The 16,220-nt window shown below is 36.6% G+C and overlaps 1 protein-coding gene across 2 annotated transcripts in view; it reads right to left on the bottom strand.

The window, feature by feature from the left end:
- Window positions 1-16,220, bottom strand: part of arhgap21b (Rho GTPase activating protein 21b) — a 75,868-nt gene that overhangs the window by 29,553 nt on the left and 30,095 nt on the right. For both annotated transcript variants that reach the window (XM_016516740.1, XM_016516741.1), the window contains 5 exons: window positions 13,638-13,811; window positions 13,489-13,510; window positions 5,953-6,045; window positions 5,778-5,856; window positions 5,643-5,697 (listed from right to left, as the gene is read on the bottom strand). In XM_016516740.1, coding sequence (XP_016372226.1) covers window positions 5,643-5,697; window positions 5,778-5,856; window positions 5,953-6,045; window positions 13,489-13,510; window positions 13,638-13,811 — 423 coding nt within the window. The remainder of the gene's footprint in view (window positions 1-5,642; window positions 5,698-5,777; window positions 5,857-5,952; window positions 6,046-13,488; window positions 13,511-13,637; window positions 13,812-16,220) is intronic.

The raw sequence follows: 16,220 nt of genomic DNA, 5'->3' as shown, positions 1-16,220 counted from the left end.
ATCCTCATATCATATACACACAGAAATGTAAAGGTATTCACGGCAATCCGTCAAAATAAAAGTTCGGTTTAACTTGAAGGCATTGCGGCAGAAATATATTACTGTTGTTCAGTAGAATGTACGTAACAGGCTGCTACTACTACTACTAAAATGATTAAAACCTTATTTTTAAGGAATGATCATACAATATTTCTTCAATGTTTTAATTGTAATATTAAATGACCTTTATTTTCCAAAAAAATTAAATTTGTTTAATTTTCCTTACTTAAAAGATAGATTAAATGAATGTTTATGCCTTAAAAAATTTAAATACACAACACAGAATTTCTGAGCAAAAAATCATAAGGCTATTGTAAAAATAAATGAAACTTGTTTTTGAAAAAAAAAAAAAAGGAAAGCAGCTAGTGACTTTAAATTCAACTCCCCACATATGGCATCTTAACTTGAAAACTAAAAGCCATTTTATTTTTTAAAATTTTTTAGTTCAATAGAATAAAAAAGTGCATTTTTAAATTTCATACTCAATAAGCAATTAACTTTGAACGTTATAATGAGAACATCTCATTTCATAAATAGGTGTTTTTTCTTCAGTAATCTAGATAAACATTGTTATTCCACTACAGTCTGCACATGAAACAGCAGAGGTGCTTTGAGAAATGCCTTTGCCTGCTGCAAGAGAGTTCAAACGATGCTTACAACAGTAAATGGCACGCATTAAAAGTTAATCTAAAGGGCAAACAAGCAGGACTCCATGTGCTCACTGAGCTGAGCGAAACTGCAGACCGAATTAGAAAGCACTGAACAGACTTAAAATAAAACAGAGAAACACGATGTTGGGTGATTATTCACACAAACTAGTTAGAACAAGAGTCAGTGATCCGAAGGAACCTGGATGAGTCCTATGTTTCCATTATATTCCACTGAGCACAGCCTGAACAAAATGCATTTTAACCACAACAATAAGGGTTTCAAAATGTGTAAAGGGATCATTCATCCAAAAGGCTGTTTCACACTGAGCGTGATGCGAAATAGCGAGGCAAATCACCGAAGAACGGCGCTTTCATACCGAGCTTGAAACGATTGATCGCCTTCTGCTAATTCACGACTGCACTCTAGGTGGCGCCGACCAACAATGCATTTTTCCTCAGATATTAATCTTAATTATCTTAATATATAATTAGAGATACAATTAGCATCAAGCTACACTTGAAAATTTATGATTATTAATGTCTTTGCTTAACACCAACATCTAGCAGGAGATATGATTACATGATTGACAGATCTGAACACGCTCTGACTCATAACACTCGCTTACGTGGAAGAAAACGGACAGTGCTCTTCAGATCACATAATTCAGTGGAGAATTAAAAGAAATTATATCTGTATAAAGAACATGTGAGAAAAAAATCTGTAATCAGATACAAATGATAAGAAGAACTCAGCATCCACCCTCTTCTCTCTTGCGGGATACTCTATTTCGATGTTTGTTTACACTGGTTTTCAAAACAGCGCCACCACTCTCGCCCTTTTGTGCAACAGCAGCTGCACGTGATCCAAGCTCAAATCTAATTGGACGGCCCGTTTCATTGCAGAGTGGCGGGGGGAAAAAATAGACACACGGGATGGAAAAAAAAATACCTCGCTTTTTCGTGCTGCGAATGATCGTGCCTAGTGTGAATAGCCCCATAGGGATCTATTGTTTCGGTTCAAAAGCGTCTTTGCGCCAAATTTTCATGTTCAGTGTGAAAAGGCCTAAAAACTTTTTTTGGGTCATATTTAATTTTTGTTGTTTTTACAAAAATTCTATAATCATTTACAACTTGTGGAAAACAAAACAAAGCTTTCAAGAATCTTCGATAAACTCTTTTTCTGACATCTCTATTATATTCAAATCTATATCAGGTTATATGCTTACATTTTTAGAAGCCTTTGTGCTTCTAACTAAAAAAAGCCAATTTTTAATATATTAATATAATGTAAATATAAAACGATAAAAAAAACACCAGTAGGTGGCAGCACTGTGTTTGTCAAAATGGCTCATTCATTCAGAAATGAAGCTGACTGTCCATATGAATGGGACATTGACCATTGACCCATCAGATTAATTCGAAGAAAAAAAAAAATGCAGATTCATTCATCAACAAAACACTGCTGTGTTTGCATAACTGTTTGCTCTGGCTTTGTTTAGAATTATTTTTGTTGGCGAAACAACAAAAATAGACCATATTGTGACCATATAAAGTTAAAGGCACAATATGTAATTTTCGCCGCTGGAGGGCGCGTATTCAAAATAAACAGAGGCAAAGGCGTAGTTTGATGACGCCGTGACTGAGTGTGGAATCATGGGAGTTGTTGTCTTCATCCCCACAGCCAATGCAATCCGACGGGACTCGGGCAGAAATCATGTTCATGGAAGAAAGCTGGGGGGTTTTTTGAGAGGGTTTTGCACATCCTGTCATGCCGGTGACTGCGTGCTGCTGCAATAGACGCATTTTGCTGCATTAAAGTTAACGATTAATCGATTAATTGATCGTTAATTTAAACGGCGATCGATCATGGAAATGATCGAAAATTGACATCCCTAGTAAGTACACAAGTCAGCAAAATATATAACACTGTTCTAGTGGTTTTTGGATATTTTAATAAAAAAATCTTACATATTGTACCTTTAAGTCACATTATATTCTTGTTTATCAAACAGTTGCATAAATATATTATGACATTTGTAATCGTGCTGATATTTGGGGAAAACAGCACTCAAGCTTGCATTGCTTAACCATATCATGTTATAAATATTAAAAATATTAAGAACTCATACAGGAGAATTTTTTGCCCCCATCTCTAATTTTGAGGGCATTTATTAATAAATTTTTGGAGGCATTTTTGCCCCAAGCCCGGTTTAATTTTGACCCTCGTTCTAATAATCCAAATTTATTTTGATAGGCTGCAAAAAAAAAAGGCTGTTCATGTTAACCTGTTTTACAACAACAGCACCAGTAAACATAAATACACAAAAATAGCATACAGTCTCTAAAGTGTATTCCATCACTTTCAAAGCTCACACTTTTTCACAACTCAATGTTTGACTGAAGGCATGAAAAGCAGCCAATCGCAGAGTGAAACATCTGTTGCATTATGTAGATGCATTTTGGGAGTTTTTGGCCGAAAGAAAAAAAACGGCTGAAAATATGAACTGAAAATATATGGCAGTGTTCAGCGTGCAGGTTTCACTCTCCATCTAGCCATCGTCACGGCCCATGCGAACGCTCCACTCAAGAACCACTCATGATCACCGGAAAAGCAAAGTCCGCTCAAAAAAACGTACCGACAGGAAATTTCTATGTAGTATACTTGCTCCTGTTTGCAATAGCGCTACTGTGCTGTAACATGGCAACGCTGGTTAAATGACTCTACCGTCTCGTTTACTGATCTGCTCCCCACTATGCTCTGCTCACATGCTCGGATCATAATAGCTTTGTAGGACTTTATATTATTTGGATAATTAGTCAAAAAAAATTACTTGAATCTGATTCTGTTGCATAGAACTGAATAGAAATAATATATTAATATTTAATATAAATATATTTTCTGTCCAATTTTATTGTGTTACTTTCAATAAAAGTGTGGTTATTTTATTGGCTTGTATTTTTTAAACTCAGTATCATTTCGGTGTATCCCTATCCAATTGTAATTAGGGCTGGGTATATCGAGTTCGATACTTTGAGCTATGCGTTTTAAAACGAACACTAAGTAGTGTAAATGTAGCCTAACAGATGTGCAAACTGAAGACTATTTGAGCTTTATTAAAACTATTTTGCACTGATTTATTGTGTTGGTTACATTTTGTTCCTTTGTGCAGTGGCTCAGGAGATGAGTCTTTGAGTTTGTATAAACATCAACAAGCTGAAAAGTTTCAAGCTTTGAAAATTTTTTAGATAATGTAATCTTGTTAAAATTTATTTCATAAAATTGGTATCGAAAAAAGTATCGTTCAGGAACTGGTATCGAAGTCAAGGTATTTTAGGTAAAAAATTATTTTTGAACGATACCCAGCCCTAATTGTAATATAAGAATACTCATGAGCTATGATCAGGCCACTCACACTGCTGCCCAAATATTTTTTCAGTCGCATTTAAAGGTGACCCTGTAGAGCCCTGTATATATTTGTATATACTGCACAGCGGTTCTGTATCAGAGCTCTGTGAGAGAGAGAGAGAGAGAGAGAGAGAGAGAGAGAGAGAGAGAAAGAGAGTGAGCTCATGTGCCAGGCCCCAGCTGGCATCTCTCTGCCAGCTGAGCGGCTGCTTCAACACAAACAGCCTTTCATGAAGTGAGAGCTTCCATCCTGTCTCAGAGAACATCCTGCTCTTCACCTCCACAAACTCTAAAGCTTCATTATATTAGAGCATCAACTAAATGCACAGCACACAAGTTTATCATTTTCTATCAAAGCACAGCATGTTCAAAAGTTCACAGCAACTTAATAGAGGAACTAAAATATATCGCAAACAAGTTCTTGATTAACAACTACAGTCGATCTGGTATATATATATATCAAGATAAAACAACGGCACCATTCATGAGTCATACGACCCAGAAACGTGCAACACCCATGAAAAACAGTCTGTAATGGAAAGTGTCGTAGCGAATGCAGGGCAGATGAAGTGTAATTGAGGGCAGCTGTGATGGTGCGGCAGTTTGAGGCTCGCTGGAGAAGGACAGGCTGCAGTGTCCTGGTTAGCAGTCCCAGATAAAGCAGCACTCAGAGGAGCAAGAGCAACCCGCAGCGTCCTTCCTCTGAAATGGGTCAGAACCTTCATTTCCATGGCAAATAGAACAAGTGCTGCCGAATGCAAACTCAAAATATAGTGCATACAGAGATCTCATTAGAATGATGTATTCAGAAGCTTCCGACCAGTTTTATTTGAAGAAGCACTAACATTGTGTCCTACCCAGGCACAACAACATGCAATTTGCCTGTTCACGATGAACATGGAAATGATGCGCAGCATGACAATTAGAGGTTTATTTGCCCAATAAACAAGCCCCAAGTTTATTTGTATAGCATGTTTCCCAAACATCAGAAGTTTCAGTTTCACTTTAAATAAATTTGATTAGGCCTGACATTAATAATAAATTGAGTTTATAATGAATGCCACTAGAATTTGTTTGCTTTGTTCTTATATTTCTCAGATTTTCTCATTCCTGTTCTGTTCTGTACACTGTAAAGGATTTGTTGTGGAGTGAGGGGAACTGAAATACATGTTTATGTTTACTAATATTTTACATTATTTCTCAATTTAATAATAAAATGTTAATTTTAACATTTATAAAATAGACCAATTCAAAAAAAAATTTATCTCTCAAAAATTCAATTCTGACTCGGAGTGACATAGTCAGGTGCGATTTATTTTCCGGAAAATATGGTAATATTATCATCTCTGTGGAGCAGGATTTTGGACCAATGAGATTTCACTGTGGGTGGGGCTTGTAAGCACAATGGCGCATATATTAAAACCAAGCAACCAACAAAATGTTTCGGGCACTTGCTGCTTTGATCAACAGTTGCTTTACTGTGTTGCGACCTGGTTAGGACACACATAAAACAAACAAATAAAAATGCAAAAACTGTAAAATCTTACCAGTTGTAGTATATCTTCATCTTTTGGCATCACACACAACTCCAAAAATGTATGACTGGAAGTGGAAATAAATATTTAGGGCCACAATCAGACATTTATCAGGACACATCTAAATGAATTCTAACGCACTCTCACCTGTTCTGGATGAGCCCTATGACCTGCGAGTATGTCTTCCCAATGATGCTCTCGCCGTTCACTTTCACTATCCTGTCCCCTGTTGATGAAGTTAAATTACCAGGTTTTTGATTATCAGACATTGATAAGCAAAACAAAATGATGTGCTGTACATTTGTAATGATGGTGTAATTACCAGTGCAGAGTCCGGCGCTGTGAGCAGGCCCTCCCTCTTTGACCTGCTTCACAAAGATAGTGTCCATGGGCTCCAGTCTGTTCCGCGGTCTCCCTGGCAACAACAAAAGCAGCAGAGTCACGAGTGGCCCAGATCACAACAAACCAGCTCCGGGAAGTAGCGAGCAGTCACAAGATTGAGCCACAATAAATATTTTAATCACACCAGTTTTTCAAATGAAACATTTAACCCATTAATAGAGCGGAAATGCTTGGACCTCATCTGGAAGTGACCCAGCATTCAATGTGACATCCCTCAGTCCCTGAGGGAGTGCTATACTTGGCTTCATCCATAGTATGCCAGAACACAGATCACAGATCTAACAGTGAACAACTAACACCACAGATTCCCTGAGGATGACAGCTATGAGACGCTTAGGCACTGGCCCATGTCTACTTGCACTGAAAGGAATGAGGATCTCTCCACAACAGCCCATTATTTTGTTCAATATCTCTCTGTTAGCCTGCTGAATGGGAAATAAACCTGTGGATTCTGCATAATACATACACCATCCAAAGTCGGACACCAACTGCCTTGAAATCCACCGTCAGCACACTAAATCTCTCTTTGAGGCTGCAAAAAATATTAAACAGACCAGTCAACCTCATTAATTAGCTACTATGGTTTTGATCTTGATCTGTTCCTAATTACAATTTGTTTTTCACAGCCATTCCATTTGTTCAGACAGTTAATATCCGCTATATCCACATTGGTTGCTATAGTAATAATGTCAGCACAATGCTAAGAGTGCGTTAAAATAGACACAGCTACACACACAGCAGCACAATGTGGGTGACATTACAAACACTTTAGAATAGGGAAGCTATTCACCACCAACTAGTTGCTTATTAGCATTCTGGCTGTTTATTAGTACTTATAAAACACATATTAATGCTTTATAATGCTTTACTTACAATCAATAAGCAGCAAATTAGGAGTTAAAATCTGTTTAGCTCTCTCTCTATATGGACACACACATATACATAGCTTTGAAATTCTGCTTAGCAATAATGTATTTCGGGAAGAATGGACAATGTTTGAAGAACAATTACTACATTCACGGATTCATTAGCCTCAGACACGTTGCTAATGATCAAATTTTTTCTGATTTCAGGCAACAAAATAGAATTACTATTATATTATATTCACATTTAACCGTTCACATTTATTGCACCAACTTTGCTGCCCTTGTTATCGCTCCTATATAGCATTATTTTAAATATTAAGCAGCACAACTGTTTTCAACATTGATAATATGATAATAATAAATGTTTCTTGAGCAGCAAATCAGCAGATTAGGCTATGTTTACACGACAACGGTGTAGTCAAAAACAGAAACGTTTTTCCCTTGCGTTTTTAAAAAGTTTCACGGATACGAGAACGTTTTCAAAACGATTTGCATTTACACATATCCGCGAAAACGGCCAAAAACGCTGTATTACGTATGCCAGGCCAGTAGTTGGCACTGTCACCTTGTTAGTAAACAGTACCTGTAGGGAAGTGACGATTATAAGATGTATATGATGCGTCTCCGCTGTTGATTGTAATATTGGTGAAGTAAATCCACACTTTGCTGAAGAAGCGTTAGCAAACTCTTGAGAAGCAACAACAGTACTCCGCCATTGTTGTGTATGTTTGTTCACACTTGCCTTTAAAATCGACACATACTGCGCATGTTTACATACCTAACATGTACTACGCACGCGCATGACGTCACCGTTTTCAAAGATTCCCGCATTGGGTGTACATGGAAACGATAACGGTGACGTTTTCAAAAACTTGCAAGTTTGAAACCCGTTTTCTAAAATATGCGTTTTCAGTCCCCAAAACGCCGTTGTCGTGCAAACGCACAGTCAAAATGCATAAAAAGTTTCCCGTTTTTGGCTGAAAACGTCATGTAAACGGCCCCTTAGAATGATATCTGAAGGATCGTGTGACACTGAAGACTGGAGTAATGATGCTGAAAATTCAGCTTTGCATCACAGGAACACATTTCATTTTAAAACATATTTAAATAGAAAACAATTATTTTTAATAATATTTGACAATATTAAAATTTTTACTGTATTTTTCATTAAAAAAAAGCAACAAAAAAAAAAGACTTTCAAAAACATTAAAGAAAACCCACCCCCCAACTGTAGACTACAAATGAATCAAACAAAAACTGACTTTGCTACCTGTTTGATCAAAGTCTTAGAAGCATTCATGTGCCCATAATTCAGCATGGCACCAACTCAAACAAACCCACTTGGCATATGGCTGCTTTCAGTCTTTTCTGGAATTTAAGAATGGAAGATCTGAGATCAGTTGAAAGAGTGCAGTTGAGCTGCAGGTGCATGTGTAAATTAGCCTTTAGAGACCATAAACTGCTTCAACATTTGGAAAAGGGCAACACTGAGGAGATCATCAAGAACATTTCTGTCACTGCATAATGTCCCATACCCAGGTGATGACATCCTCGTAAAACTGTAATGGCTCCAGTCTCCAGACAGGACTGAGTGTGCTACAGGTCACGATTGTGTTTCTCTTTTTTTTTTTTCTTGAGGTCTTGCCTGTAGAGATTGCTGCAATGCTTCGAAGCCTGAGGCATGATATTCATACTTTGCAAATGTGAAAAGCACCAACATCAACACGGAGTATAAATAAACCAGACGGCAGCAAATATTATGTAGCTTTGTTGTAGTTTGAGATCCAGTTATTAAGTCATGAGGGAATTCTATTTATACTGACAATTTGCATACTATGCACACAGTACATATTGCAAATAAATACCACGATAATACTATGCTGACAGCCCTGCTTCTCTAGCAATATGAAGCTTTTGTAAAGATTTAATGTGCCCTCTTGTGTTCACTGTCATACACTGCAGTTGTCAAACATAAAAACACATTTACCTCAGGAATATGAAGAAACGCACCCAATACTGCCATGTTTTTAGCATTTGGCACATAATTCATATTCATAGTAATAACATCACACTAACCAAAAAATGTGTTCAGGTATCAGAAATAACAAAACACTCAAAATAGTAATGCACCACTGATGATAAATGAAACTAATCCTAATGATTGCTTTGCCACAACCACATGAGAAGTGAAATTTGACATAGATGTATGTCAGTTATGCAATATGTACACTGGAGTTCAAGTTTCTTTCTGTTGCTGAGAACATGAAACGAGGACAATGACAACGGCAACATGGCAAAATACAGACACAAATGAGTCCATGTACAGGTTAATAAAAACAACCTAAAACCAGCAAAGAAATTCACTACTACAAACCTGTAACCACATTTTCAGGCAGATAAAAAACAGGCCTGGAACATGAACATTTCTGGTTCTCGCATACCATGCAAATAGAATATTTTACTATTACGTATGCTGATGTACGTTTTTTTGTCTTACTATGTTTTGCATACAAATCCCAGAGGCACCTTTAGTGATGTTATGCAAGACTCGTGAGCTAGTTTGGACTCTTCTAGGTAATGTAAATCAAGTTTCATAGTGCTATGCCCTCTTATAAGCTAGAGATTGTTCAGAAGATAACACGGTGTTGAAAAAAAAGTTTTTATATTTGTGCTGCATAGAATATAATGAACCACAGTAGCAGTTCCTGTTTCAATTCCATGCTTTTCAATGACCAAAGTAAAAGCATGCAGTGGATTCAAATCCTTAAACCTTGGCAGCTACACAAGAAAAAGTGAACTGGATACAGTTTATGCTATAGACATGAGAAGAGATGTGACATTACTTCTCTTTTACACAGCTCTACATTGTAGCATTATGCTGGATTAGTCTATTTTAAAGAAACCCTGAAATATGTAGGTCAGATACTTGCATAACACACCGACTCAAACATGCAGAAGAGCATTTAACAAGGTTTGTGCACCACAACAGGCCAGAGATAATGACTAAGAATTCACAGACCTACAGCTCAGCATGAATCTCCTCTGAGCAAAGTGGGGCATGATTTGAGGGCCCAGTGATGGAATATAGCAGTGATCTTTTTGGAGAGATGCTGGATTTGGACATTCATTCCTGAACTATTATATCCTGCACCTGGCGAATCTTAACATTCTTCCACTATCAATAAAACAAAAATTTCCAAACAGATGTTCTTTCCCTCCTCATGTTCTTCATTCTTTATCAAGAATGTGATTTGTTCTATTCAGTGTGCTTTGTTAAAATGCCACGAGCATTACAACCTCACTATAATTTAAAACGAACAAATCTATGTAGGTCACAGTTTGTTATCTGCACTGTAATGAAGTCAAACAGACAAAACACAGTGTGGGGGGTCCTGAAGCAGATTTAGAAGCTTTAGAAGTTTACCGCGGAAGCGGTCGCGGCTTTTCTTATTTGTAAGTCGCTTTGGATAAAAGCATCTGCTAAATGACTAAAAGTAAAAGTAAAGTAAAAGTAAGAAGCCTGTATTGCTGTAGCGAGGATGTTTTAAGGGAGATGAATGCAGAGACGCAACTTCTATGAGCAGGCTATAGCCATCCAAAGTGCCAGAAGCATTTCTCAATGTGTCTCAAGTCTCCTGTGTTCACTCAACACTTTGGCATTTTGCATATTGTTGTCTAGCTCTTTCTTAATGCAAGAACATATATGATAACTAGTCGTTCAGACAACTCACCATCTAGCTAATTTTGAAAATAACCATATCCATAATTGACAGCAGGATGAAATTGCAGGGGGGAAAAAAACATCAAATACATTTTTAACAGTCAAGGTCTTTTGCAACAAAATGACGCAATTTTTAAAAACACACCTAAGGTCAAAAGTTCAAACAGTTCAAACAAAGTTGAATAAAAGGCAATCCTTGAGGGAACAACTGCACTCAAGCTTTTAGGGTGGTAAGATGCACCAGTCATCAATCAGAAACGGACGGTTTGTGTTTTATTTTTGGCTGATCTCTGTTTCAGACTTGCACATAAGCTGCATTGCAACTATTTCCCAAAATGGCATTTGTGTGGAATACTACAAAGTCTGTAAACAGGGCATTAACAGAGGCGAGAGACGGGATATGCTGAAGTTGGACGCAAAGAAGAGAGTGGAGAAAATACAGTACCAGGCAGATCAAACTCACTGTTCGCTAGGGCTGTGTATTGCCAGCAAAGTCACAATACGATGCAGGGCTCTACGCTTACTTTTCTTTTTAGGAGCGCTTGTGCTCCTAATTTAAAAAATGTAGGAGCACGGTCAAAAATTTAGGAGCACCTTCTAAATAGTAATCAAAAAAATTTACCTTCCCATTACGAGGCGATATTTGACTCAAAGTGATTTACAGGGAATTTTGTTTTTACCTTTGTAATGGCATTTTTCTAACTTTATTAAAAGCATGTCATCTTTTATGTCAAATTCAAAAATATATATTCATAAGCTTTTTAACATTTCTAATTAAAACAACAGAATAAAAACAAGTAGAATAAGAAGTAGAATAAGAATAAGTTACCAATCAAATAAAATCAGTATTTAAGAAATAAATTTGTGCTACAGAGTTGGCACACAAAAACACACGTGAAATAGAGCAAAATAAGGCAATTGTGTTGTTGTCAGACAATATAAGTCACTTCATATTACCTTCTTTTTTAATGATCTGTTGTATTGAATCACTATCACATTTGCAAACTCCCTTAATAATCATTAAAATCTGTCACTCATCTTAGTTCATCGCGATCTCACAAAACTCCATTATAATCGACGAAGCTCCCTACACTGCACAATGAATCTCTTATTTAAACCCTGCCAACACTTTGTTTGTTATAATGAGAGGATACGTCTGTGATACATTACTCAATGCTGCAGAAACACGCAAGTTCGTTAGAACCTTTGAAGCTCCCTCAGCGCAAACACAAATATGCTGATCGGGTCAGTCGCACAGGTGCTCTTAAATATTATTTCATAGTCGCACGCAGTAGTTTTCAGTCGCAAATGGTCGCACTGTAGAGCCCTGCGATACGTATCCCGATATGGGAACAGCTGTTTATTAAACACTGCATACTATAGGACCATTGCCAACTACTGGCAGAGCAGGCAGTTGACCTCTGCATTATGAAGGGCCTCCATAAGTGTACCACAGTAAGAAATGGCATAGGTTTCATGCTAACACTGGGCACTCCCCACCAGGTACAATATTCTGATTGTTTGCATTTGTTTTTAAGCCCATAAATAATAATGTACTTGTTCTTATAAATTTACATTGTAAAGTACTCATTCTAATATATTAATAAAGTCATCTTTATATTTGCTGGTAGGTTATCATTGCACAAATTAACACACTACATTTAAAAAATTAAAATTAAAATTAGAAGCGTTCTAAACTAATGCACTGTAGCTTATGCACACACATTCACAGACACTTCTCAGCGCTGCCCAGCATTTTTTTCAATAAAATAGCTTAACCGCTGAAGATTTATCTTTCTCAGCAAGGAGTTGGTAACATCATTGTTTTCGAAGCAATTAAAGCCAGAGCTTCACTGTTAATAGAGAAAAACGGAGGGAATTCATACATACAAAAAAATCGCAATTTGATATTTTCCCCCAAATCGCACAGCCCTAATACACAGTCTCTCTCTCTCTCTTTCTCGTAAATGAACACGTGATGAATTATACTTTTCTGAGAATAGAATATTGAAGCGGAGATCGCTAAACTGAAAACTTACTGGTGTTTTCAGAAAGCCAGCGCTTTTATCCACAGTGGAGAGAGAGCATGAGCACATGGTTGCCAAAAATAAGTAACACACTTAGCAGATATTTACGTATCGCGCAAGTGTGAAGCTCTGTTTCAGGGATTATGTCTCTTTATATCAGGCAACCCCAGTTGTGTTCCTCTGCAGCCAGATTAAACCTTGTTTTAGCCTAAATATTATACTCTCTTCAATTTTTTTTTTTAGAAACCTTGCATTTTTCCACTCCATTTTAAATGCTGTTCTTTTATTCAAATTAAGCGCTGTCCACTGCTGTGAACGTGCTGCGGTATCAATACAGAAACAGCTGTATCTATTCCCGTATAGTCAAATAGTATGTGACGATACATCGTCATATCGATGTATTAAACACAGCCCTACTGTTCGCTATGCTCAAAATATTGGAAGAAAATCCTAAATACTGAATTGGGGGTTTATATGAATGTATCTATGAAGGGAACTAACTGCCTTCAAAATTTCAGAAGTTTCTTTTAATCTACCTCCATGTAATGTCTAGTAGAGTTTACAGGGGAACAAGGGGAACCAAGGAAACGCTATATTTCTGCTGTTCCAAAAGCACCACCTACTGTCAAAATTTTTATTCAGCCCATCTACTGTATTCATGCACTTCATGTACTTCTGTGGAACCTTCATGCACTCAACTGTCATAGCTTTCCTTATGTGGCAGGAGTACACTGGGTTACAAAATAACCTTATAAAATTTATACACCAGACGGTAGAGTGCATAGTGCACAGTATACAGTATACATTAAGTTAGTTTTATGTTACTAAAAGTGATAACTTACCTCTACGAACGTGGTCTTCATCCTAGAAGAACAAACAAAAAAACTACATTAATTTGTATGTTTAAAAATATACAAAACATACAGAATTAAAATATATTAATGATAGAAAGCAGATACTATGAAACCCCAGTGAATGTAGTGCACACTACCTTAACATTGGAGTTCACCGCAGACTCCGGTGGGTACACAATGAAGTGACGCAGAGTGAAGCCGAAGCCTTGTGAAGTGCGACGCAGACGAAGCATCTTAGGGCCTGGCCAGGAAAATGGCTCTTCCTCCAGCTGAAAGAGCACTCCTGAATAATCATCCTGATCCACCACATCCTACAGAGAAACAGATGAAATCATGAGGAAGAAGAATGGCCACCCAGTACAACAAATCCAGATTTCAGCGGACTAAAACTATTAAATTAAAAAATGTATGATAAAATTAATAATTTATCATATGAAAACATTAATTGGATGGAGAACGCATTGAAAGTTCTTTCTGCATATAAAATCGACTGGGGGGTCCAAAGGAAATTAAACTTGTATGACACAGGAAAGACTGAAATCTGTAAATTTTAGTGACGTACCATAATGATTTTTTTTAACAAAACACTGTAAACCAAAAGTAAAGTTTTCATTTAGCTGAAAAACTAAACCAAAACCGAAAATGGTGTTTAACTATCAATTAACTAAATTCAGTTAATAAAACAACACTCAATTAATAATTGTATGGCATCAAAATATTCCACCTGAGACATTTCAAAGCCATTTCACCCAAAACCAAAACTTCGTATTTTAAATTAATATTTTCAGTTTCTGAAATTTTTGTGCATCACTGGTAATTATTCCACCCAAATCAATGCAAAAAACCCTGATCAGACAGTTTCATCCTGATCAGACTGTCCAGATCAAAATTCAGTTAATAAAACAACACTCAATTAATAATTGTATGGCATCAAAATATTCCACCTGAGACATTTCAAAGCCATTTCACCCAAAACCAAAACTTCGTATTTTAAATTAATATTTTCAGTTTCTGAAATTTTTGTGCATCAACTGGTAATTATTCCACCCAAATCAATGCAAAAAACCCTGATCAGACAGTTTCATCCTGATCAGACTGTCCAGATCGTGCCGTATTGCCACTGACATTCACACCAGTGAATCACTTCTATGAGCAAGAAAGCACTGAACAAGAGCTCTGCTGGCTTTCATAAGCAGAAGCAGTGGACAAACCACACCCCGCAGAAATGGCATAACTTGTTGCACATGAGGTAGAAGGACAAATTTGAGACATTCAATTTGACAGTCAAATTCTGTATAGATTGTATAGATGTATAGGTAAATATTTTAAACAGCCAAGTCAACAAACTAAAGCAGGATCAGCACAAAGATGAATCAGAACTGCTATGACACCATCATCCTTGACTTTTTCCTCTTCATGCTGAGGAACACCCACTGAAGGTTGAGTCAGGACTAGCCTGATGTCATGTCTGCAGGGTGTGGGTGATGTTTTATGCCTCATCTGAAGTTAATTTCCTTGAGGAGCTTATTTAAGGATAACAGAAACCACACACCAGTTCCCCCACAGGACGATTCAGTGTTCAAATTTGTTTTGCTGGCATTAATAAATCTCATCTATTTGTTTGTGGATGTGTTTGTTTTTCTGAAAATGAAAATTTATTTATTATTTTATTTACTTTAACAAGGCTCAAGTTGTGTAATTTGCTCATGATGATGTCTGAGGCCTAGGGATGTTCATTTTAACCATTTAACCGGTTAACCGACGGTAAGAATTTTGACCGATTAATACAATCAGTTAAACGGTTTAAAAAGTCATTTAATTATTTATTTTTTCAGTAATTTATCAAAATATTTAAAGCGGTTTGCTGCATGGTTAAAATACGCAACGCGTCTAAAAAATTAGTTTTTTAGGGGGAAAAAAAACAAGTCGCGTATAAGTCGCATTTTATTATTTCATTCAGAAATAGGCCTAATGCCGACGCGAAATGTTTACAAACATTATAATAAACACTGTAAACATAGCTAGGCTATTTTAGTTCCCCTCACTCCACAACAAAACCTTATGTGTTTGTTTTTCTGAAAATGAAAATTTATTTATTATTTTATTTACTTTAACAAGGCTCAAGTTGTGTAATTTGCTCATGATGATGTCTGAGGCCTAGGGATGTTCATTTTAACCATTTAAGCGGTTGACCGACGGTAAGAATTTTGACCGATTAATACAATCAGTTAAACGGTTTAAAAAGTCATTTAATTATTTATTTTTTCAGTAATTTATCAAAATATTTAAAGCGGTATGCTGCATGGTTAAAATACGCAACGCGTCTAAAAAATTAGTTTTTTAGGGGGGAAAAAAACAAGTCACGTATAAGTCGCATTTTATTATTTCATTCAGAAATAGGCCTAATGCCGACGCGAAATGTTTACAAACATTATAATAAACACTGTAAACATAGCTAGGCTATTTTAGTTCCCCTCACTCCACAACAAAACCTTTCAATTAACAGTATTTAGAAAAGAACAAGAATAGCAACATATAGCAGTATAAATGACAAGCCAAAACAAATTAATTTAGGTTAAAACGAAACTGAAACCAACGTTGCGTCTCTCATTCCTCACAAAATCAAATGTTTCCTTATTCGCGATATATTTGAATGGCAAATTATTATTTATTATGTACTTCACTCGCGTTCCAATATCCACGTAAAACAAAATGTTTTG

This window comes from Sinocyclocheilus rhinocerous, unplaced genomic scaffold (assembly GCF_001515625.1).
Source record: "Sinocyclocheilus rhinocerous isolate Xijiao unplaced genomic scaffold, SAMN03320098_v1.1 scaffold807, whole genome shotgun sequence".
NCBI lineage: Eukaryota > Metazoa > Chordata > Actinopteri > Cypriniformes > Cyprinidae > Sinocyclocheilus > Sinocyclocheilus rhinocerous.
The sequence above is the reverse complement of the archived record's forward strand: the minus strand, read 5'-3'. Positions and strand labels throughout refer to the sequence as shown.